The 23034-nt window shown below is 40.5% G+C and overlaps 1 protein-coding gene and 1 long non-coding RNA gene across 3 annotated transcripts in view; one reads left to right on the plus strand and one right to left on the minus strand.

Annotated features, from left to right (window-relative positions):
• The first annotated feature begins 8811 nt into the window (after positions 1–8811).
• BDNF (brain derived neurotrophic factor) overlaps positions 8812–23034 on the plus strand; it is a 47985-nt gene continuing 33762 nt past the window's right edge. The window contains exon 1 of one of the 2 annotated variants that reach the window (XM_009246513.4): positions 8812–9141. Coding sequence is in view for 1 of the 2 variants with exons in the window: in XM_002821931.4 (XP_002821977.1) it covers positions 10136–10285 (150 nt within the window). In the remaining variant the exon portion in view is untranslated. Of the gene's footprint in view, positions 9142–9924; positions 10286–23034 lie in introns of those variants that run through there. The other variant, XM_002821931.4, reaches the window with a different exon arrangement.
• Positions 10613–23034, minus strand: part of LOC129048656 (uncharacterized) — a 194859-nt gene continuing 182437 nt past the window's right edge. The window contains exon 5 of the long non-coding RNA XR_010141868.1: positions 10613–12957. This is a non-coding gene — a long non-coding RNA (uncharacterized LOC129048656). The remainder of the gene's footprint in view (positions 12958–23034) is intronic.

The raw sequence follows: 23034 nt of genomic DNA on the forward strand, positions 1-23034 counted from the left end.
TACTAGCTCTAGAAACCAAGCTGGGATATATTCTGGGTAAGGGAGTCGCATATCTACTTAGGCATCTTCCTGATATATTTATTTCATCCATCTTCCTCCTAGAAAGCAGCTCCTAGAAAGATGTGGTTTTAAATGAGGGATTGGATGCATACTGGTATGTCTTAGCACACAAGTCAGTGGTCTTTGCAGAGCTGCCAAAGACATATAAGTAATCAAAGATGCGGAAGTCCATGAAGAGACTTCATCCCACCTCCACTCTGATTTATTCAGAGGAGGACACCATGAACACATAATGGATTTGATATGTCCCAGAGCTCTGAAAGCAGCCTAGCAAAAAAGGATAATCTTGAAGGACATTTTGATGTATGAAAAAGTCCACCTAAAGCTTTGTCAGAGATAACTAAGTAATATGATGGCTGGTAGACTATAAGTCCTTACCTTGGCTCAGGAACTGTATATCATTTGGTAAGCTAACCTTGGAGTTCAAATTTAGATAGAAAAAGTACCTTACAAATGATCTAGTTCACTGATTCCCCTCATGCATTGAAATCACCTAAATCATCTCTTCTTTCTGAGATAAGGTCTGAATGTGTTGCCGGCTTTAGCAAACTCAGTTTGTAGCCCACTGACCTCATTTGATTGATTGGGCAACTGAAGTGCACAGTGGTAGATCTCTCAATTTATTCAATAAACAATTACATGACCCTTACGGTATCTATCTGAACAATCTTGGGCTAGTGAAGTCGCTTGCCAAGGTTACATGGCCAGAAACTGACAGTTTTAAATTAGGACCCAAGTTCTTTTGACTACTATCTGGGCCTTAAAATAATATCATATGACAAAGATATTTCTTCTATTTCCTAATAGTCACATCAAAAGGAAACAATGGACAGTCTGTGCAAGATTTTAATTACTTTAATGTTCAAAATAAAATTAAAAACAGATTAATTACTAAAACATAAGCATAACAACACTTTAATAGCATTCTAATCAGATATTATTAATTTCAAAATGGTAGGACAAAACTAATTATACTTTATACTTCTTAAATATCCTATAGTTACTTTATGACTATTGAGACACTAGCTAAAACTTGAAACTTCAAGTTTTCATTGATTACTGTATTATTACTTGTTTCAGAGTTACTTCACTTGGTTCTTTTATCTGAGATTTGACAACAGCTTTATTTGATTTTCAGTGACAAAATTCTTTTCACTCCTGATCCTCCACCCCAAGAAAACAACAATGACTAATATATTTTCCCCAAAGTGATCAAGAAATAAAAGAGGAATTCTAGCCAGGCACGGTGGCTCATGCCTGCAATCCTAGCTCTTTGGGAGGCTGAGGCGGGTGGATCACCTGAGGTCAAGAGTTCGAGACCAGCCTGGCCAACATGGTGAAACTCCGTCTCTACTAAAACTTAAAAAATGAGCCAAGTATGGTGGCCTATGCCTGTAATCCCAGCTACTCAGGAGACTGAGGCAGGAGAATTGCTTGAACCCAGGAGGCAGAGGTTGCAGTGAGCCAAGATTGCACCATTGCACTCCAGTCTGGGCGACAGAGTGAGACTCTGTATCAAAAAAAAAAAAAAAAAAAAGGAGTAATTCTTAAATTTATTATATCTATTAATATTCCTACTCTTAAAACGTTAGAAAATGTTTGCTCATTTAAAATTTTTATTTTTAAAACCATCTTATGTTCCAACTAAATACTCTTTGGAGCAATTTCTTTGTTCCTCATATAATATCCATACATAAAATTCTGCTTTTGTGATTAACTTTTATTACTAAATACTCTTCTAAAATTATGCTCTTATAAATATCAATTAACTAAAGGGTAAATTTGATGTTTTATAAATTCTTTCTAGAAACAGAGAGCAAAATCATATAAATAACAATATGAATTTCCAAAAGTACAATAATAAAAAGAAACATTAGAAAAAAAGTTAATCTAGGAAATAGTCAAGAATATGCCAAACTTGTACATACTCTTGAGATAAATTGGCATCATGTAGATTAGCATGATTCTTCTTTACGGAATTCAACTTATTTTTACTCACTTTGCTCTAATTAGTTTTTGTGTGCGGACAAGATGGAAGGTAACGGAAATTTGGCTTGCAAAGTAGTTCTAACGTGATCTACATCCACAGTCTGGTTATAATGCTGTAAGAATATGTTTATTATGTGAGAATAGTAGTTCAAATCAGTATTTAGTATCAACATAAAGGGACAAACAATGCAAAGCTAACTTCAGTTGTTTACACTTGGAACTTATTTAAATTAAAAAGGCCAGTGGATGGTCATATGTTTGGCTCATTCTTCTCAAGGCCTTCAGGAAAACATGCCTATGAAATAAAAGATCCTCAATATTAAACATTTTACTGCATTTGGGGGACACATGAAATCTGGTAATAAAGGAAGTGTTGGTCTTCATTTTTCTAATTCAGCATGGAAACTATCTTGAGGAAAACTGACTATGGTCTTAGTTTGTGTCTCAGAAATATATTTAGTTTGAATCATGGCATCGACATCTGACTTCCAAAATTGGATATCTAGCCATATAATACCTCACCTCCCACACACACCACCCCCCATTCCCAGGTCATGACTACTGTCCAAGCAACAAAAAAGAAGTAATTTCCCAGAGTACATACATGGCAGTGACTACCAACCAAACAAAAAACAATTATGGGGGCTGGAATTTAAATTAATGGCTGTACTCTCACCAATTCATTCCCCATTCCACCCCATCTCTCTGTCTTCAACTTTTATGAAACATTATATTTGTCCTATTCTTCTGTATCAGCATAAGCCTTTCCTATATCCAACTAGACTTATAACTTCTTGGTGCCTCTCACTGGCTGACTAAGGTTTCAGAAGTACCTACTTACAGCAAACACTTGTAGTAGTCTCTTTTTGGTTACAAAGTCCCCGGACAATTTTTCAAGGCAATATTATGAAGAGGAAGTAAACATTCTCCTCTGCTACCCCATTTCTTTTTAGAGTGCCATATCTATATCTATATCTGGCTTAATGTCTTCTTGGGCCAATTGGACTGATTTTACAGACACCATAGAATATCTCCTGGGTAATGGGAACAATATTTCTGCTGATCCCATTATTTGGTCACCTTGGGTTGTAAGGCCATAATGGAGACATACTTGATGAATTTATGAAGACTTGATTCTAGGTATCATGTAGGTTAGCATAATTCTCTTTTACTGAATTCAACTTAGTTTTATTCACTTTATTCTAACTGGATTTTGTGCGCAGACCAAATGAAAAGAAATGGTTAAATTTGGGTGAAAGGTAAAGCTTCAAAAGTAGTGTAGTATTTCATAGGCCTTACCTTTGAGAGAAATTATATCAGTATATAATAAGCACCTGAGAATATGAAAGCACAAATCCAATTTAAATGTGAAAGGTCTACATCTTGGGATTTTAAATGGAGTACAGAAAAGCCACTGGTTCTTAAACAATTTTGTTGAGGGGGAAAACGGTGAAAGATAAATGTTCTATTCGAGAGTTATTTCTTTTGAAAATAATGCTTCATTTAAAAGCTAAGGACAGAAGACATAGCTTTGTTATGAAGGCTCATCTTTTTATTAAACAACCACTACTTTGTCTCCAAGTTGCAAGGGGAGGATTTGTCAATCTGATTGAATCTTCCCTTTAGTTTTTCCCAACAGCTGTGTTCAGATAATTCATGACTCCTGTGTTTCCTGAGCCCTGGATAATTTCACACACATGTCTGGTTTGGGGCTCCACATTTTCAGAAAAATATAGAAATCTTGGAGGAGGTCCAGGGTAGACCAAGGGAAATGATTAATGGGTTGAAAGTTGGAGTTTATGAAGAAAGGTTGTGAGATCTGATCTTTTGCTATGAGAAAAGTCTGAGTGGTGACTTAATAACACAAGGAGGTTAGTAAGCAGCTGTTCTCCATCTTCACTAAGGTTGAATGAAATGAAATAAGATATAAATTGCAACAGGAACAAAAATGCATTACAAGTGAGGACTTCCAAGCACCAGCATTGCTGGATTCTAGATAGCTCCCCAGAAGAAGGATGTGTAGTCTACTTCCCTGGTCTGCAATGATAGGCCTATAAATAGTGAGGAAGATGAGATAATCTCTTAAGATCCCTTCTGGACCTATCTTTTATAGGTCTATCTATCATATTTAGAAAAATTATTTGCCTCTAACAAAAATTGTCTCATTTCCTCCCTCTCACCCTATCCACTCCTTCTCCTTTGTCTACCTTTTGTAAAACACTGCTAACCAAAATAACTGGGGACTGATTAACCGTGGTGGGCCCTCCCCAGCCTCTAAGTGCCACTCCAGCTTTGGGAGCAAGTTTCTTGTCCCTCACTACCACCCCCTGGCCACTAGGGGCATGTTTACCATCATCTTTCTACACACCAAACCTACGGCAAGGGAAAATAAAACAAAACAAAACTTCCTAGACTTAACAAATTTGCAAGTGGCACCATGGATTAAAGTACAACTCTTATGTCCTAGAATCTGAGCATGTAAAGGGCTAAAATGTGTTTTATGCATCTGCCTGTATCAGCCCATAGAATAGCCTCCTGACAGATAGTAGATATTCAGCAATCTTTCATCAACTGAATGACTATGAAGTGAAAGGCAACTAAAGTTGAGAAAGTCAGGAGTTTTGGATGTTTCCAAATGATTCTGTATGCCAGACTAATCTAAAGCCTAACCCATTCTTCACAACCATGCACTATTAAGGATTTCATTCTCACCATGCCTGTGCTATCTGGAGGTAGAAAGAGGGCCAGTTGCACATCCTGCCCAAGTCCTTGGTCAAAAAGACCACTAAAGAGTGCTTTGTAGATTCATGTATCAGAATCACATGAAAGTAGGTCAAATTCTTAGTGTGTGTTTTTAAAATAAGACTTTAGGAAGTTCACTTATTTTTTTTCTAAATTCTTTTTGCATATTTTTCTTTTTCATTTTTTTCATGAAGAATATAAAATTTGGCTGTAGAAAATCTCTCACTCCAATCATCACACAGCCTAAATAGGTGAGTCTCAAAAATAAGCTAATGTTCATCTTTCATCTGATTCAATGTACTGAAACCCTTTGGTTTAAATTTGTTAATTCTTCTCATGGCTTTTCTCCTAGCAAAACCAACTAATACCACAGCTATTTACTACTGTCAGCTCTAAATTATACCCACAATCTCACATCCCTTTTGACCACGCTTATAGAAATATTACAACAAGTAAACCAAATTTATTCTTCATTATTAATTTTTAAATGTTCTCAGCACAAATCTGGTAACTTGGAGGGCTACAAGTTGATGATTCTCATATGTTTGGGGGTTTAGTATCAACAGTTTCTTAATGGTTTCTATGCTGTTTTTCTTGATCCAACTAAATATTATTCCCAGATGGGATCAGCTTTTGACCTTCTTGTTCCACTTTCCTAGTCTTGGCCCTTCTAGAAGTTTCTTGCTGTGGTTCCTTTCTTTTGTCTGCCACTAATGGCTATGTCTGGTTACACAACTCCTGTAACAGGTGTTGACCAATTTGAACACATTTGGGTATGGTATAGAGCTATTCTTATGGTTCATAAAAAGCTTACTGAGAATGTAACATCTCATGAATAGGGAAATTACTTCTCTCTTAAGGTTTTTCTCAGGACAGGCCTTATACAAGAATTTCAAGGATTGCGAGTGACACAGTTTAACATTGGACTGGGCCTTTCAAATTATCCAGGATGAATTTGAAAACACCTGTGCCACTCTGCTCAGCAGCAGAGTTTTCTGTTTACTTAGTATTTTCCCTATGCTAATTACGGAAAATTTCAACAGTTTTTTTAGGCCAACTTATTTGATACTAGACTAGACAACCTATTTTTTTTTTCTTGCAAGGAAGACTGAAGGTAGGAGTAACTAGGAAGCTTAAATAAACATAATTAAATATAAAATGCTTATAGTGATAGAATTGGCCTCAGCCAATTAAAATTATTAATAGAAAAAACATGTCAATGTCAAGCCTACTACCTCTGTTCCCACTTGGGTAATGAGGATTAGTTTATATTTCCTGACAAGAATAGATGGGAATTCAAATTTCTTCCTGACTTTTGTCCCCGCTGGAACATTGGGTTAGGATCATATTAGAACATAACCAAAAAGAAATGAAGATTCAGACAAATTCACAATTAATTTTTAAGCCCCACAAAAGTGAAATAGGTAGCATTATTTTTTCAAGCTGTGAAACTTTCCCTCATTTTAGTAATAGAGAAAATGTTCAGATTATAAACTTGGAAACTTTGCTCCTAACATATCAATTATGCCAGAGGCCAATTTTTAAGAAGAATAGAAATGCATGCTCTATATTCTCAGCATCATCCTTGCCCACAATAGGGAAATAATTTTGTAAAAAGTTTGATTTTAGACCTCCAAAATTATCTCTATATGCTACCTGAATTAAGCAAATAAAAAATAATATTTAGAATTCCATGCAAGGCACTGGTACAATTTTGTTTATCTTGGCTTCATTGTTTTTGAATGTAAGATGTACTTTTAAGGCAAATAAGTACGTGTTTTAAGCTGGTCACATACAGTTTTGGTAATGCTATAATCACAAATCAGAAAGTTTGGAAATGCTTAGAAGTGTTAAGGGGTGTGATTCATCATGGTTATCTGAATTGGCATTTGATCTTCTTTTCTTTCTAAATATCCCTGACATTTCTGACTCCTCTGTCTTTTCCTCAGTAAAACTGCACCACACACTGGAAAGCGAAGATACACACATTTATTTATATAATGTCAAGGGAGAGTAGGAATAAGAAGATTGGCCATAGACCCACCCAATCAGAGTCTGGGAAATGAGAACACTTTTTCCTTCAGCAGAAACGCTGACGTGCCAATGTGAATTTAGCAGGAAAAAGATTTGCCATAACTTCTAAGTGAGCAGCATTCAGAATGCTAGCTTAGATTCCTGGCATTAACTTGCCAGGTATTTTTTCAGGAAGGAAATAAATTACAATTGAGCTTAAAAACCTGAGGGTAGAACTCATTTTCAAGCAAATGTGAAGCATCAGTTTGAAGTTAACAAAGTTAAAGTTTGGAGTAGGGTTCCTCCAGTCCTTTATAATGTAGTACAAGTATTTTTTTAAATGTATAACACTGGCCTTTTAAATTGTATTGTGCTACTAAAAGAAATTGTGTCTGCATTCAGCTTACAACCTGGGAACCAATGCAGAGGGTCTCTGGGGTAACAGTATCCAGCTTCATGCCCTCTGTCCTTTATTGCTTTCTGGTTAGCCTGCGTATTTCACATACATTAAATATTCCACAATAAACTCTGCCATCTGTGCTGTAGGGTAGTTTGTATTGGTCATGTGCTCTGTCAAGTTGACAGAGGTGCAAAGCTAAATGTGTGACACTCGAAGAATATGCATATATTTGAATAATTTGACTATTTAGTCCAACAATTTGCAAAGGCGCTCTGAATGATCACACATTCTGATAACACTTCCAAGGAACAGATAGCTTCACTTAGGGGGTGGGGGAGATGGAAGCAGGGTTATTTCTAGCAGGAATTCTTGAGTTCACTGAAGTCTTGTCCCTGGTACTTCACTGTGTGAACATGGGTAAATTATTTCCTGGCAGAGGATCAGATTCTTCTTTTATAAAACGGGTAAATAATTTCTGTCACTAGTCTTTAGAAGTTCTAAAATAGCTAATGTTAGTGAATTCATTTTGCTAACTGTAAACCCTTAGGTAAATTGAACTGAGTATGTAATAATATTATATATTCAGTTCAACAGCACGTTCTTGGTAACCACAAGAGGGTCCAGGAAAGGAAACTGTTTATAAATCTTTCCCTTTAGCAAAATTAATGTTGGAGTCTTTAGGGAAATTCTTACAGCAATGAGTCTTCGCAATTATTAGGTCAGACCCCTTTGAGATTACAGAAAAATGCACATACACAGAAAGCTGCCTGCAGAATTTGGGTGTGGGCTTGGTGGGAGATTCCTCTGATACCCAGTGTTGTACCCCCAAGAGAGTGTTTCTCAAAGTGTGACTTCAGATTGTCTGCATTCGAATTGCTTGTGGTATTTATTAAAATTATAATTCCTGGGCCCTGCCCCACCCCTACTAAATCACAATTTCAGGAGGAGGGACCTTCATTTTAACACTCACCCAGGTGATTTTTATGCTCCGAGGAGGTCCAGGGACTCCAATTTAAGTACAGTACTGCTATCTTGTTCTGTATTCTAAATTTTAAGGTCTGCACAAATTGGTTGAACTAATGAGAAGAAAATTCAGCTTTAAAGCAGAAACACAGGTAGATGGTTGACAGAGTTCATCAAATGGATAATTGAAAATGTCCTCTGGACCCTAGCCATATAAGTTCTCTTCAAGGGTCTTGGCTACAGGCAAACGAGAACCCGAAAGGCTATTTGCTCTTTTGCTGCGGGCAGTGGTGGCGGTGGAGGGCGGGGGAGGATTAACTGAGCCAGTTCTGCCCCCACCCTCGAATCACCCACCCCCACTCTGCTTAAAGCAGAAGACTTTTTATTTATCTTGGCTGCCCTGGTTCGTTATTAAAAGGGTTAGCTTATACGTGTGTTTGCTGGGGCTGGAAGTGAAAACATCTGCAAAAGCATGCAATGCCCTGGAACGGAACTCTTCTAATAAAAGATGTATCATTTTAAATGCGCTGAATTTTGATTCTGGTAATTCGTGCACTAGAGTGTCTATTTCGAGGCAGCGGAGGTATCATATGACAGCGCACGTCAAGGCACCGTGGAGCCCTCTCGTGGACTCCCACCCACTTTCCCATTCACCGCGGAGAGGGCTGCTCTCGCTGCCGCTCCCCCCGGCGAACTAGCATGAAATCTCCCTGCCTCTGCCGAGATCAAATGGAGCTTCTCGCTGATGGGGTGCGAGTATTACCTCCGCCATGCAATTTCCACTATCAATAATTTAACTTCTTTGCTGCAGAACAGAAGGAGTACATAGCGGGCACCAAAGACTCGCGCCCCCTCCCCCCCTTTAATTAAGCGAAGGGAACGTGAAAAAATTATAGAGTCTGGGAGTTTTGGTGCCGAAGTCTTTCCCGGAGCAGCTGCCTTGATGGTTACTTTGACAAGTAGTGACTGAAAAGGTGGGTTTGTTTTCTTTCTTTCTCTTTCCGTTTTTCTGTTTGGTCGGCTAGAAAGCGTGTGGCTTTAGCGAGGTCTGTCATTGCCTGGGCTTCCTGGCTGGAACAAGTAACTTGGTGTAACGTTATCTGGGGGCGTTCATCAATAAAAAATGCTGTTATTATCTTGATTGAATTCCTATTAGGCAAACTCTAGAGAGGTCAGTGCGCGAACTCTGTTTAAGCCGGCGTGTTTAAAGCAGCAGAGTAAACCAATAGCCCCCATGCTCTGTGCGATTTCATTGTGTGCTCGCGTTCGCAAGCTCCGTAGTGCTGGAAGGTGCGGGAAGGTGTGTCTGTGGCCCGGGAAACGCACGCCCTCTCCCAGAGAACTTGGGTGCTGGGATGGGGAGGAAGGGGAGAGTTGAAAGCTACGGGAGCGAGACCTCGGGGCGTGCGATTCTCACTCGCTCCCTCCAGCCCCAGCGCCCACAGCCGGGGTTTCTGCAGAGGGCGCGGGACGCGGGGTTCCCCGGGGCTGGGGCTGGGGCTGGAACACCCCTCGAAGCCGCGGGCGTCCTGCCCAAGGCGCCCCAGGAGGGCGCAGGACTCGCAGGGCGATGTCGCGGGGCCCTGGGGGAGGAGGTGAGGACAGGCCCCGGGGGAGCAGGGAGTCCCGGGCGCCCCTCGGTTCCCCGGGCGAAGAAAAGACGCGGCGTTCCCTTTAAGCTGCCGCCCCGAACGGGTATCGGTAGCGCGGGCGAGCGGGGGGGGGGGGGGGGGGGGGGCGGGGGGGCGGCGCCGTTTGACCAATCGAAGCTCAACAGAAGAGCTAAATAATGTCTGACCCGGGCGCAAGGCGCAGCCTGGAGCTCCGGGTCCCCGCCGCTGCCGCCGCCGCGCCCGGGAGCACACGCCCGCTCGCTGTCCCGCGCATCCCGTAGCGCCTCGGGCTCCCGGGCCGGACAGAGGAGCCAGCCCGGTGCGCCCCCCCACACCTCCTGCTCGGGGGGCTTTAATGAGACACTTGAATGCAGCTGCCACCACTGCCGTGGGGCCGGCGGGAAGCAGCACCGCGACGGCGACCGGGGCTGGGCGCTGGAGCCAGAATCGGAACCACGATGTGACTCCGCCGCCGGGGACCCGTGAGCTTTGTGTGGACCCCGAGGTAGGCAAGCGCCGGGAGTGGGGCTTGGTGCAGGAGCTGCCCGTCCACGGGAGAAAGTTGACTGGGGGACCCCCCCCCCCAAAGTTGTGGGACGAGGCCAATCTCCTTTCCTCCTCTCCGGTAGAAGGGACGATTTGGAGTTACTCCTGGGGAGTTTTCTCCCCCAACCCACAACCCAGAAGGTCAGCCGGCACCATCAGGGAAAAAGGGACCCGGGGAAGTCACGAAGCAGAGGAGAGAAGGCCTGGAGGAGACCCAGAGCTGCGTGATGGGAGCAAAGACGGCGACCCGGGGATCCCTCGCAGCCCTCCCCCAGCCCAGGAGGAGTCGAGAGAGACTTAGGGGGCCAGAGCTGTCGGGGGCCCTGACTGAGGAGAGGGTGCTGGGGCTAGGCTAGGAATCCTTCCAGGGGTTAGGTGGTCCCCGCGCCGACTTGCGGGGGGAGTGGGAGGGAAGTTTGCGCCTTCAGCCCGCATCCCTTCCCCGGAGCTGCACACGGCTACCTGCTCCCCAGGAGTTGAGACTGAAGTGGACTTACAAGTCCGAAGCCAATGTAGCTTGGAAAACTTGGGAGGCGGAATTCCTACCGCTGGGAACTGAAAGGGTCTGCGAGACTCTCAGGCGGGCCGAACCCACATCTTTACCCATCCTAAGCCCCTCTTCTAAAGCGCCCTCCAGGGAAGTTAAGAGTTTTGACTTTCGGGGAGTGGGTGGGATGTACGTGGGGGATTCTTGATTCGGGTTAGTCTCTGGGGATGCAGAGCCGGGAAGAGGAATGGGTGAGTGAGTTGCGCCTGGAAAGAAATAGCTGAGGATTGGGGGCTCTGTTCCTGACCGGCAAGAAGAAGGGGAGATTACAGACTAGGGGCATCCCTAAGGAAGAAGCCTCGGGGCTGCGAGGGTGAACTGGAGGATGCAGTGTTTGTGTGTTGGGGGTGGAGCGGGGATGAGGGACCGGGTTGGAGGGGAGGCGAGGAGGAGGAGGGGACCCGGAGAACGAAGCTAGGGAAGGTAGAGGGTGCCCTCTGCCGGCCATGCTGCCAAGAGCAGCTACTGGGGGCGGGAGGCTGGGGGTGGGGAAGTGGTAAACGAAGGTTTTGCGGGATCCCTTAGAGAGCTGGTAGGAGGGACTTGTTGAATGGTGCTGCTGACTCCAGCTCGGTGGGGCGTGCGACTCGTCGTCGGTGGATTTTGACTCCTCGTTCTTGTTTGGCTTCTATGCAAGTTTTCCTCGCGCTGGGGGAGCTTTGATAAGCCTCGACTGGTGGTGTGTTAGGGCTTCTTGGATCTTATTTTAGGGTCTTGTAGTTATCCTGCACTTACTCCTCAATGTCAGTAGCAACCAAAGAACATTTTCCAACAAGCACGCAGGAATGTTCTTGGCCAGAAGCGAAGAAAGGCATATTTCTGAGTGTTTATTAATCCTCCTAGTAATCTTTTAAAGCAAAGTAATATGTAATTGGGAACGTTGATTTTCTAACTGCATATAAAAGGCGACATGCTATTAAATGAGACCCCTCCCTACTGGCTCAATATCCTGCAAAATCTCTCTCTCCCCTTTATTATTATCGAAAAATCTATTTTTATATGAGTTTGTTGTAAGGTCAAAAGCCATTTTGGTCTTACAATTTGATATGTCTTTACATTTTAATTTATCGAGGCATAATTACAGATTTAATTTGTCTGAACGTGTGTGCCTTCAATGCTTATCTCATGCAACATAATTTTTAGGTTGGAGATTTCTGATGTTATGACATGCAGCGCTTCAAGACATTACACATAATAGGTAACATAGCATGTTGAAATTACACTACAAAGTTTTGACCCTGGGAACAGCACCTTTTAAAAACAATCATTAAACTCCTGTTCCTGTCTTCTGATTTTGCAAATGCCTTGCTTAAGACTTTTTTTTTTTTTTTTTGGTAAATTTACCTCTGGGTTAGCAGGAGAGGTAAGAGAAAGGAAAGAGACACTTGTTGAAATGTAACCATAACCTTTACTGGAATTTAAAACATGTTGGTCACCGTTACTGGAATTCCAGGGCCATAAAGTCGTTGTCTTTTTTTTCTTCTACTTCATTTTGTAAAATGTGATAAATGTTGGTAAATATAGACCAGTAGTAAGTATTATGACACGAAAAGCATTATGTATGTGGAACTATTTTAAATTATTACAGAACATTTTCTATTTATAAATGATATAAGCAGAAAGAAATGATTTCCAGATAAACAAGGCTTACGTACATGTTTTGAAGCATTAGAACATTGCAGACACTCTTAGACATTACATTTTTTAAAGCAAAATAACAGTAATTTTTCACATACCTTTGGAGCCTTTCATAGCCCATTCAGAGCTGAGTTAGCAGCTGGAAGTTTCGTTTATTTTAAGATGATATTTTAAAACCATTTAACATGTATAGTAGGTCAACCTTGGTGTATCCAGAAAATGAAGCATTTAGGAAATCTGTTTCAGAGTGTCTTTTCAATGTGTGTAACTTTTACTTGCAAACCAAGGGAACCAAGAAAGTCATCATTTGCCTAAAATGCAGTCATCACCTCAAATGATTCATTTATACTATGTGAGTTAATTGCCTTAATCTCATTAATGGCCAAGGAGGGAAGGGAGGTCCTGGGGTATTTCTTGTTCATTTTGACTCACGAGGAGGGAAAATCCTGTTAAAAAAAAAAAAAAAAAATGCAAATTTCTAAAATCCTGGCTCAAAGTCCGTGGGTTTCCTGTTTAAGAGGAGCATCATGAGAATGTAAGCTATTCCCTTTTTCCTGGAATCTTTAAGAGTCCCAGCTTTTCAATAGTCAAAATGTAGATGATTGATATCATTTCTTTCTCATATGAATAGCACTGGTTTGTAGTTCAGCACACACAGTAAGCTGGGCACGCCCACCTGATAGTATAGCAGAGAACTTGTTTACATTCTTTTTACATTCATCTTCTAAAACCTGGGGCGCTCTCTCGCGCTCGCTCTCTCGCTCTCTCTCTCTCTCTCTCTCTCTCTCTCTGTGTGTGTGTGTGTGTGTGTGTGTGTGTGTGTAGAAGGAGAGAGAGAGAGAGAGAGAACTGTGAACTGTGAAATATAACACAGCCAGCAGCTTTGGGTCTCAATCGTAGACTTACTCTTAAGGAAATTGAAGATTTACAGAATGGAAAGCTTATGTTCAAGTAGTTTATTAACATTTTGAGATGTAGGAAATTAATCCCGGAGTAGAGAAGAACAATTTCAGACTTCCTGAATAAAAACAGACAGCATAGAGAGTGGATGATGCTAAACTCTGAATATCTTTTGAGAAGAAAGGCACTCCCATTTCAGGTGCCCATAATATGGATTTGATTTTAGTGATTAAAACATTAATTTTCAACTTGCATCTCCCTGTGTGGAAGAGTTCAATTTGTATGAGGGGTCTCACCTATCTAACAAAAGTGAATATGTCCCTTTTATAGGGTAATTGCTAACTTGTCTCAACTTGTTTTCAAACAATTGTTATACAGCACTCAGTTTCCACTAATTGCAAAATTGTTGCTTAATTGAAAGACTCTCAGCCATCTAGTGCAGCCATTCAGCCACTGGCAGGCTCTGTGATCTCAAGCTGTGAATTGCATTTTAAAGAGGAATCGAGGAGAGAATTCTGTGGAATTCTAGGTTTTAAGTGCTGGCTGTTCTTCAGTGGAAGAGGAAATCATTTGAACAAGAATCGCATCAAGTTGTGTTGTGATAAATTTTCTTTATTAGGATGAATAACATGCACGGATGAGCTTCAAAAGTGAATGAGCAAACTTACTGGTTACACTCTGCATCCATTTACTCTGTTTAGTATGGAGTAATGTTAAGCAATAAATGATGCTGGCAAATGAAATCCGTATGTTATTTGCATGTGGTATTTAAACCTAGGAAACATAGAGTGGCTTTGGTATTTGTAGGCTTAGTCATGTGTGTCCTAAAAGTCCTCTTAAACTTCTACTTAAGGCATAGAATTATTTAATCCTAAATAATTTTATACTTAAGTGCCTCACTGGATTTCCAGAATATTTACACTGTAAAGACTTAGAAAGGTCATGGACCGAATTATTGACTATGGAATCATTATTGATGGCAGATGCAAAATGGAGCTCACTAATGTACTGACATTGAAAACCTTTTGCAGGGGAGAGGAGGGGGAGTGGTAAATGTGTGTGTTCTTTAAGTGGAACAGGAAGGTATTCTCTTTTCTGTAGAAAAATCTGAGTATCTGGTCAGATAAGTGTGGAAGCTTTCATTTAAATTAAGTAAGTTCAAGTAGAAGCTCTAGGGCACTTATCCTCTTGATGAGACAAATCTTATCAAATATACTAGATGCTAAGAAGTGGCTCATTGCCCTGATGTCTCATTTATAGATTGATGTTTGAGGATGGGTTGCATTAGGTGAGTTAGGGGGCTGGGTGTGGGACAGGAGAACGATTGGAAGGAAGCAAAGTAAATTTACAAGCTTTAGTGACAGCCATAATAAAGTAAAAGTTTATTTCCAGAGAGCCTAGAGAGTAAGGAATGTTATATAGTTTTCCCCAAAGGTTCACTTGAAAGAACTTTTCATTGGTTGTCATGGTAGTAATGTCCTGATTTTGAAATCTCCCAGAACCTAGTAGCTCTTAAACATGCTTTCATCTTGGTTCCTTTGGTCTGACGGCAACTTTATGACGACCCTCTGTGTTTTTGACATGCCTCTGCATTTTTGGAGAGAGGAGGTCAGGCAAGGGAGGATTTCTTAAATCTAAGACAGTATAGTAAGGAAACATAAAATAATATGATAAAAAATCACTGAACTTCAAATTGACTTACTGAAATAAAACCTAGAAGGCAACCTGTCGTTTAATTACAACTAGCTTTTATAAAATTAAAATTTATAAAATGGGAATTCAAAGAAAATAAACGGGCAGTTCCAAGTCATTTAAGCAACTCACCAAAAATTGAAGTAATAGTGCCACCTAGAGAACAAAATCACCAGCTTTACCAGCCAAATGGCTTATTTCCATATGAACCATTTTTCCAACGCTACAGTTACTAGGATTTCCTTGTTACCATATTCAGATCTTGTGAGTGTGTATGGGGGTGGGGGGGTGCATGTGGAATTACAGATGAAATTTTAAAACAAGCAGATCCACAATTTGATATATGCACTAAATCCTTTTAACGTTGTAATGTAGCCAAATGTAGAATAGCATGCCAGGAATCAACGGCTAGCATCCTTTTTAACATTTATTATTTTCATGGATATGTACCGAACTGAACCATTGAGTATAAAGGTTCTGATTTTATTTATTGGCTACAGGCAATTCATTATACTTTCTGAGATACAATAACACCAAATAATTTGAGTAAAGAGACCTTTAAGAATGTTTTTGATTTATGATCTACCTTTAACTTTAATGATCTCAGAAGATGTGAGAATAAAATAAAGTCAAATATAAGCAGGATTTTAAACATACACACAAAAAACAAACAAAAAAAACAAGACAAAGGAAGAAAATTATAAGGATTGCCTTAACCTTAGAATAGATGAAGGTGTACATCTGAGCCAGCACCAAAAAAAAAAAAAAAAAAAAAAAAGTTATGGAACCAAGAACCAATAATTACAAATTGACTTAAAATTCTTGGATGACAAAATCTATATTTAGTTCATTTTTGCATGCGCCCACAACAGCATCCAAAACAGTTCTGGTAGCAGGGGAGGCACTTTGATAAATGTTGCTGAATGCACTAATAGATTGATTAATGGCTGCTTCAGATTATCACTAGTGAGGTAGACAGAAACTTCATGAAAATGGTTTGTCTTGCTGGAAGAAAGGCAGAAATTGGAGGAAAAGGTTTAATAATATTTTTCCCCAGTACCTATTATAAAAGTCATTTAGTTGGCTTAGTTCTACAATTTCTTATGTGTAATTTGATTCACTCATGAAATTGTGAATATATTAAATGTTAAAGTTGATTTAGACAGCAACTATAAACTTGTGGATTTTCTTTTAAATGTCTTCAAATTTTTAAATGCCAGTGGAGATGCCAGCTACTGTGCTTCAGGGAGTAGAATATAGTATATCTTAAATTTGTGCCAATTTCTGGTAAGCAGAGAAAAAATTGCATGATAACCAAAGAAAGTCATATTGTTTGTGCTTTGTGTTATTCGTGGAAGCAATCAGGTGCAGAAAACTTTATTTTCCAGAAAAAAAAATTACTAAAATAAAGGTACGTGTGTGTGTATGCACATATATCTAAAGGGAGAGCGGGAGAAGGAAACTTACTAAATAAAATTTTTGCCACATGGGATTTAGTCTAATCAGTCTTGGTTTTGGAGTTGCTATCATCAGTAGTTCCATTTTGTGATTCTTTCTTTCTGCCTTCATGTGCCTTTGAAAACTGAAACTATGCCCAAATTAAAACAAGTTTTTCTGTCTTTTCACATGTTCACTTATTTCTTGAATGTGTTTTTAAACACAGACAAACTTCTTTTACATCATGTAGAATCTGAAGGTCGAGAAATTTGCAGTCATTTTGCTGGAGAGAGATGCTTGGCAGAGTCCCAGGCCACATTCCTAGGCCAAACTCTCGAAGGTATTCCTCTTATGCAACATTGGGAAAATACATCCAGTACCGACATGTTGGCTGATAATGTGTCTGAAGGCACAGACGATATGCTTATCATGTGAAACATAAAGCCAGCAGATATTGCAGACATTCTGTTGAATGATAGAATCTGGATCATTTACATTTACTTAAATGTAAAATACTATGATTAAGTTCAAAAAATCAATTTAGGAGAGAATAGAGAGTTGCGGGCACGGTTTTAGGGGATGACTTATCAGCAGATTGTAGAAAGGAAACTTGAATGTTTTAAATTAACTGCAAGTTCAGTATAAGCCAGTGGTGTGACAAGAGGCTCTTATCATAGCTACTGAAATTTTGGGCTGCACAGCTAGAAATATAATACTGAAATGGAGAAGCTAATAATTCTTCACTTTTTAAATAGACTGTATCTAGAATATTATCATCAGTTCAAGGAAATGAAATAAGTTGTTTTAGGTACATCATCGATAAATTAGTGTACATTCAAATCACTGTGACCAGGATGCATAGGGAATTTGAAAGCATTGCATGTGAGCAGTGGTTGAGGGGACTTGGAATGGATGACTTAGGGACAAGAAAACTTAGGCTGGAATGGCAAGTGGTTTTTGAATGTTGGGTTGAGAAGAATTCTAAAACTGTGAAGGATTAGTATAAATAACGTTCAGATTGCTAATACCTACTGTGGCTGGGAGATTAGAGTGTCAACATGTGTGATGTATTTTTGACATCCTTATTTTGAGGATGGGCTTCAAAGATCTGACGAACTGTCATAAGTGTAATTTGTGTTGCTTCAGAGAGCAGTTCTAGAACCAATGACGTAAATTTTGATACTCTACATGGTAGTTAGAAAACTTTCCATTAATTTAATTTAGCAAATATTGAATGCCCACTGCATACAGAGCACTTTATTAGAGGAATATATAATAAAGAAAAAAGAGGTCTGGTGTGGTGGCTCGTGCCTGTAATCCCAGCACTCTGGGAGGCTGAGGTGGGAGGATCACTTGAGCCCAGGAGATCATTACCAGTCTGGGCAAGATAGCAAGACCCCATCTCTACAAAAGACAAAAAAAATTATCCAAGCCTGGTGACAGGCACTTGTAGTCCCAGCTACTTGGGAGGCTGAGGCAGTAGGATCGTTTGAGCCCAGGAGGTTGGGGCTGCAATGAGCTGTGATTGTCCCACTGCTCTTCAGCCCGGGTGACAGAGTGAGACCCCGTTGGAGGGAAGGAAGGGAAGGAAGGAAGAAAGGTAGGAAGGCTGAAATGAAACCCTTTTAGAAATGACACTAAAATGGGAGGTTGGAGTAAGGTATTTTCTAAAGTGCCTTTGTACTTGTTTTTTTCTAATGCATTGGCCATAGTCTGCTCCTTATTTATAGTTCATAAACGATCCTAATGAGAACAGTTATATATTTCTGCCTTCGAATCATCTACTTGATGTGTTTAGCATCATGAATCGAGTATCAGAAATCCCTCCCATTTCTTTGCAAAGCGCTGTATTTTACTTTTCCTTATTTGTATACAGATTCTCAAAATTGGCTATTTTTCCTTTGGGTTAGACAGAACAGAATGTCTGGAAAAAAAAGAGTTCTTATCAAATTCAGGTGCCCAAATTGCTTAAGAAATTAACTTTTGAGATTATATTTTTTTAGGGTTCAGTAGCTAAACTAAGAAAACTTCTCACCATTCACCTTCACCTTTTGGAAACCACAAAATCTTCAGATACTACAGTTTTCCAAAGAGTTTCTCTTTTTAAATACAAACTAAAAGGAATTGACTCCTCCCCCAACTCCCTCAGGCCTCAGCATGGATAGAGTTGCTTTTTTTCTTTAATAATTTATTTACAACTTATTTTGCTCTTCTGTAGAACAGGTGGAGATTAAGCAACATGGACATGACATAAAATGCAAGTTAGACCATAAGATGAGCAGCCCACTCCAAGGATGAATGAGTCCTTATTCTTTGTGATCTCTCATACTGCTTTTAGGTATTAATAGTGTCAGTCAGCAAAGCAGTTTAATATTTACATCTCCTTTAGGATATCATATATTTTATAGTTTGTATGTGTTCTTGCGTGTATGTTTTCTTCTGTTTCAAATTCTTTTTTCTTAAAGTAACAATGTTATACGTAGCAAATGGTTCTTTCATTAATTCATTTGTTAATTCACCATGCATTAATTGAGTGCCCAGTGAGTGTCAGGCACTGGGCTACTTGGATTTCTTTTCCTTGTATTGATCCATATATCTTCAGGTGCTCCTTGATATGGCTCTCCATTGACTCTCTCATATAAGGCTTTCATTACCTATTCACATACTCCCTCCCAAAGAGGACTGGTCCAAAAGTAAAATCTTGAGCAAATTCTCTGAGTTATTTCAGAACTTCTTGCCCCCAAACTGTATTTTTAATTATTGACTGGTAGCATTTTGGAATAACTTATCTCTCTGTTTTAAAGATTGAACTTCTTTATCCTCTGTGATTTTCAGGTGTCAGTTTGTGTACAAATTGAGACAATAAAAATGTTTGTTAGACATTGTCTTAAAGCATTTTGCTATCTGAGAATCTTTCATGAAGAGCTCTTTTTGACAATGACTCTACAGCAGAAGCTACAGTAGAGGGAGAACTTCTGAATCAAAGATGGTGTTTAAGTCTATGATTTTATGATGGAATTTTTTTTTTTTTTTTACATACAAGGATATGCATGGGTCTTTTAGTATTCAGGAATCTGTTCTTCACTTGACAGTATTTATAAATTGTGTGTTTCCCCCTAAAAAAACTTAAATTGTGAGAATGCTTCCATTTACTAGAAGTTGGTTAATGATTATGCCAAATAAGGAAAAGAAGACAGAAAAATCAGTTTAGTGAATACTATTTTGCCTTTAAATTTAGTAATTTAGTAACGGTATCTCTTTGGGGTTTACTAGAAACCACTTTTTAATCCAGCAGGTCTCCTTTCATTGTGAAGTCAGGAGGTGATTTTGCTTAAATATGTAGTGTAGGAATCTATATGTGGTGTTCAAGGATCATGTAAATATGCTGATATAATCGGAGCACAATTTGGCATCATTAACTCAGAAATATTTAAACTCTTGCTATACAACATGGAAGCAAACTTGTGCATAGTTTGTGTGTGTGTGTGAATCTCAAAAAAAAAAAAAATCACAGGATCAGGAAGTTGGAATAGGTCCCACTTTCCTTCTAATACCAAACCTACAGCCATGTTCCTAGCCTTCTCTTTTACTCCCGAGCAGGACAGACAGGCAAGCGACCATCCTGCTGTCCATTTCTGTGTATATTCACTTGTATTGACAGTTGTATTCACTTGCTTGTTAAGAGTATTTACAAATGGTACCTGATAAAGTAGATACTTCTTTAAAAATGTGAATTTTTTTGCATTGTATAATGTTTAGAAATAATCATGTATAAATGGTTGAATATTAATACAGGATTGCCTTATCAAGTATTTTATTAATCATTCAAATGTTTATATAATCTTTAAAACGTTTTATACACTTTATGTATAAAATCATTAATACAATTTATTTTAAGTGCTTTTCCTAAAATACCAGATTATTTTTCTGATTTTCACATCCCTGACAATGACCTTCTTAAACTTGGTAGCCAGGAACAGAAAACCTAACGCTGCATGTTCTCACTCATAAGTGGGAGCTGAACAGAGAGAACACATGGACTCAGGGAGGGGAACCACACACACTGGGGTCTGGGGCAGGGGGCAGGGGAAGGGAGAGAGTGCATCAGGACAAATAGACAAATAGCTAATGCATGCGAGCCTTAATACCTAGGTGATGGGTTGATAGGTGCAGCAAACCACCATGACACATATTTACCTATGTAACAAACCTGCACATTCTGCACATGTATCCCAGAACTTAAAGTAAAATAAAAATAATAATAAAATAAACTTAGTAGCATCTATTGTTCCAGAGCCCGTAATTGCTCTTCAGGCAGTCTCACATAAAAACCTAGGAGAACCCTCACTGTCACTGTTCCATGTGTTAGGAAAACTTGCTCTAGTGCAGTGCCCCAGTAGGCATTGGTACTGACACCAAAATTCAGTTGGTTTGTTGTTACTACGATTCCTACGTGATTTCACTTGTCACATAGACAAGATTGCACACCTCAATAATAATCTTGTCCAAATGTGTGGTATTCCATACATTTTAAAAATGCATTCACATATCTCATTCCATTTGATCTTACAAATAACCCTATAAAAAAGATTGGCAGACATTATTTCTATATAACAGAGGAGGAAACTGGAGCTTAGAGAAGCTAAATAGCAATCCAAAATGCACAGCTGTAGAACCAGAGCAAGGATGATAGCCCAGTGACTTCACCTAAATTAGTCCCCTTACCACCACTCCAGCTGTCTGTAACCAAAACCTGCAGTATTCAAGTAAGAAACCATATCTTGCCCTTGATGCATTAATGTGAGACCTGGGGCAGAAACAGGCTGATATTGTCACCCTGGCCTAGTATCCACTTTTGTCTCCAGCAGAGACTGGTACCCTTCTGTGTGCCAATGAATAAAGTGGTAATGGGAAGATTAAAAATGTTTTTTCCAAGGAGTTTTTTAATTTAATTTCTTTTAAAAAGAAAAAACTCTTAGAGGGAAAAGTGAATATATGACTTTTGATGTATTGTTCCTTAGTAACTTAGTTATAATTTTACTTAAACCTGAGAATCTTGCTAAGTGAATGATTAGAAATACTAGATGGCTGGTCAGATGGCAAATAGGAACAGCTGCAGTCTGCAGCTCCCAGAGAGATCAATGCAGAAGGCGGGTGATTTCTGCATTTCCAACTGAGGTACCTAGCTCATCTCATTGGGACTGGTTAGACAGTGGGTGCAGCCCACGGAGGGCGAGCCAAAGCAGGGTGGGGCGTCGCCTCACCCAGGAAGCGCAAGGGGTTGGGGGAACTCCCTCCCCTAGCCAAGGGAAGCCCTGAGGGACTGTGCCAGGAGGGACAGTGCTATCCGGCCCAGATACTACACATTTCCCACAGTCTTCGCAGCTGGGTGCCTATACCACCAGGGCCCTGGGTTTCAGGTACAAAACTGGGTGGCCATTTGGGCAGACACCGAGTTAGCTGCAGGAGTTTTTTCTCATACCCCAGTGGCACCTGAAATTGCAGTGAGACAGAACCATTCACTCCCCTGGAAAGGGGCTGAAGGCCAGGGAGCCAAGTGATCTAGCTCAGCAGATCCCACCCCCATGGAGCACAGCAACGTAAGATCCGCTGGTTTGAAATTCTCACTGCCAGCACAGCTGCCTGAAGTCAACCTGGGATGCTCCAGCTTGGTTGGGGGAGGGGCATCCGCCATTACTGAGGCTTGAGTAGGCTGTTTTCCTCTCACAATGTAAGCAAAGCCCCTGGGAAGTTTGAACTGGGTGGAGCCCACCACAGCTCAGCAAAGCCCCTGTAGCCAGATTGCCTTTCTAGATTCTCCCTCTCTGGGCAGGGCATCTGGGAAAGAAAGGCAGCAGCCCCAGTCAGGGGCTTATAGATAAAACTCCCATCTCATGGGACAGAGCCCCTGGGAGAGGGGGTGGCTGTGGGCGCAGCTTCAGCAGACTTAAATGTTCTTGCCTGTTGGCTGTGAAGAGAGCAGTGGATCTCCCAGCACAGCACTCGAGCTCTGCTAAGGGACAGACTGCCTCCTTAAGCAGGTCCCTGACCCCCGTGATTCCTGACTGGGAGATACCTCCCAGCAGGGGTCGACAGACACTTCATACAGGAGAGCTCTGGCTGGCATCTGGTGGGTGCCCCTCTGGGACAGAGCCTCCAGAGGAAGGAACAGGCAGCAGTCTTTGCTGTTCTGCAGCCTCTACTGGTGATACCCAGGCAAACAGGGTCTGGAGTGGACCTCCAGCAAATTCCAGCAGACCTGCAGCAGAGGGGCCTGACTGTTAGAAGGAAAACTAACAAAAAGGAATAGCATCAATATCAACGAAAAGGATGTCCACACAAAAACCCTATACAAAGGTCACCAACGTCAAAGATCAAACGTAGATAAATCCACAAGGATGAGGAAAATCCAGCACAAAAAGGCTGAAAATTCCAAAAACCAGAATGCCTCTTCTCCTCCAAGGGAGCACAATTCTTTGCCAGCAAGGGAACAA

The sequence above is a fragment of the Pongo abelii genome, chromosome 9 (assembly GCF_028885655.2).
Source record: "Pongo abelii isolate AG06213 chromosome 9, NHGRI_mPonAbe1-v2.0_pri, whole genome shotgun sequence".
In the NCBI taxonomy this organism is placed as follows: Eukaryota; Metazoa; Chordata; class Mammalia; order Primates; family Hominidae; genus Pongo; species Pongo abelii.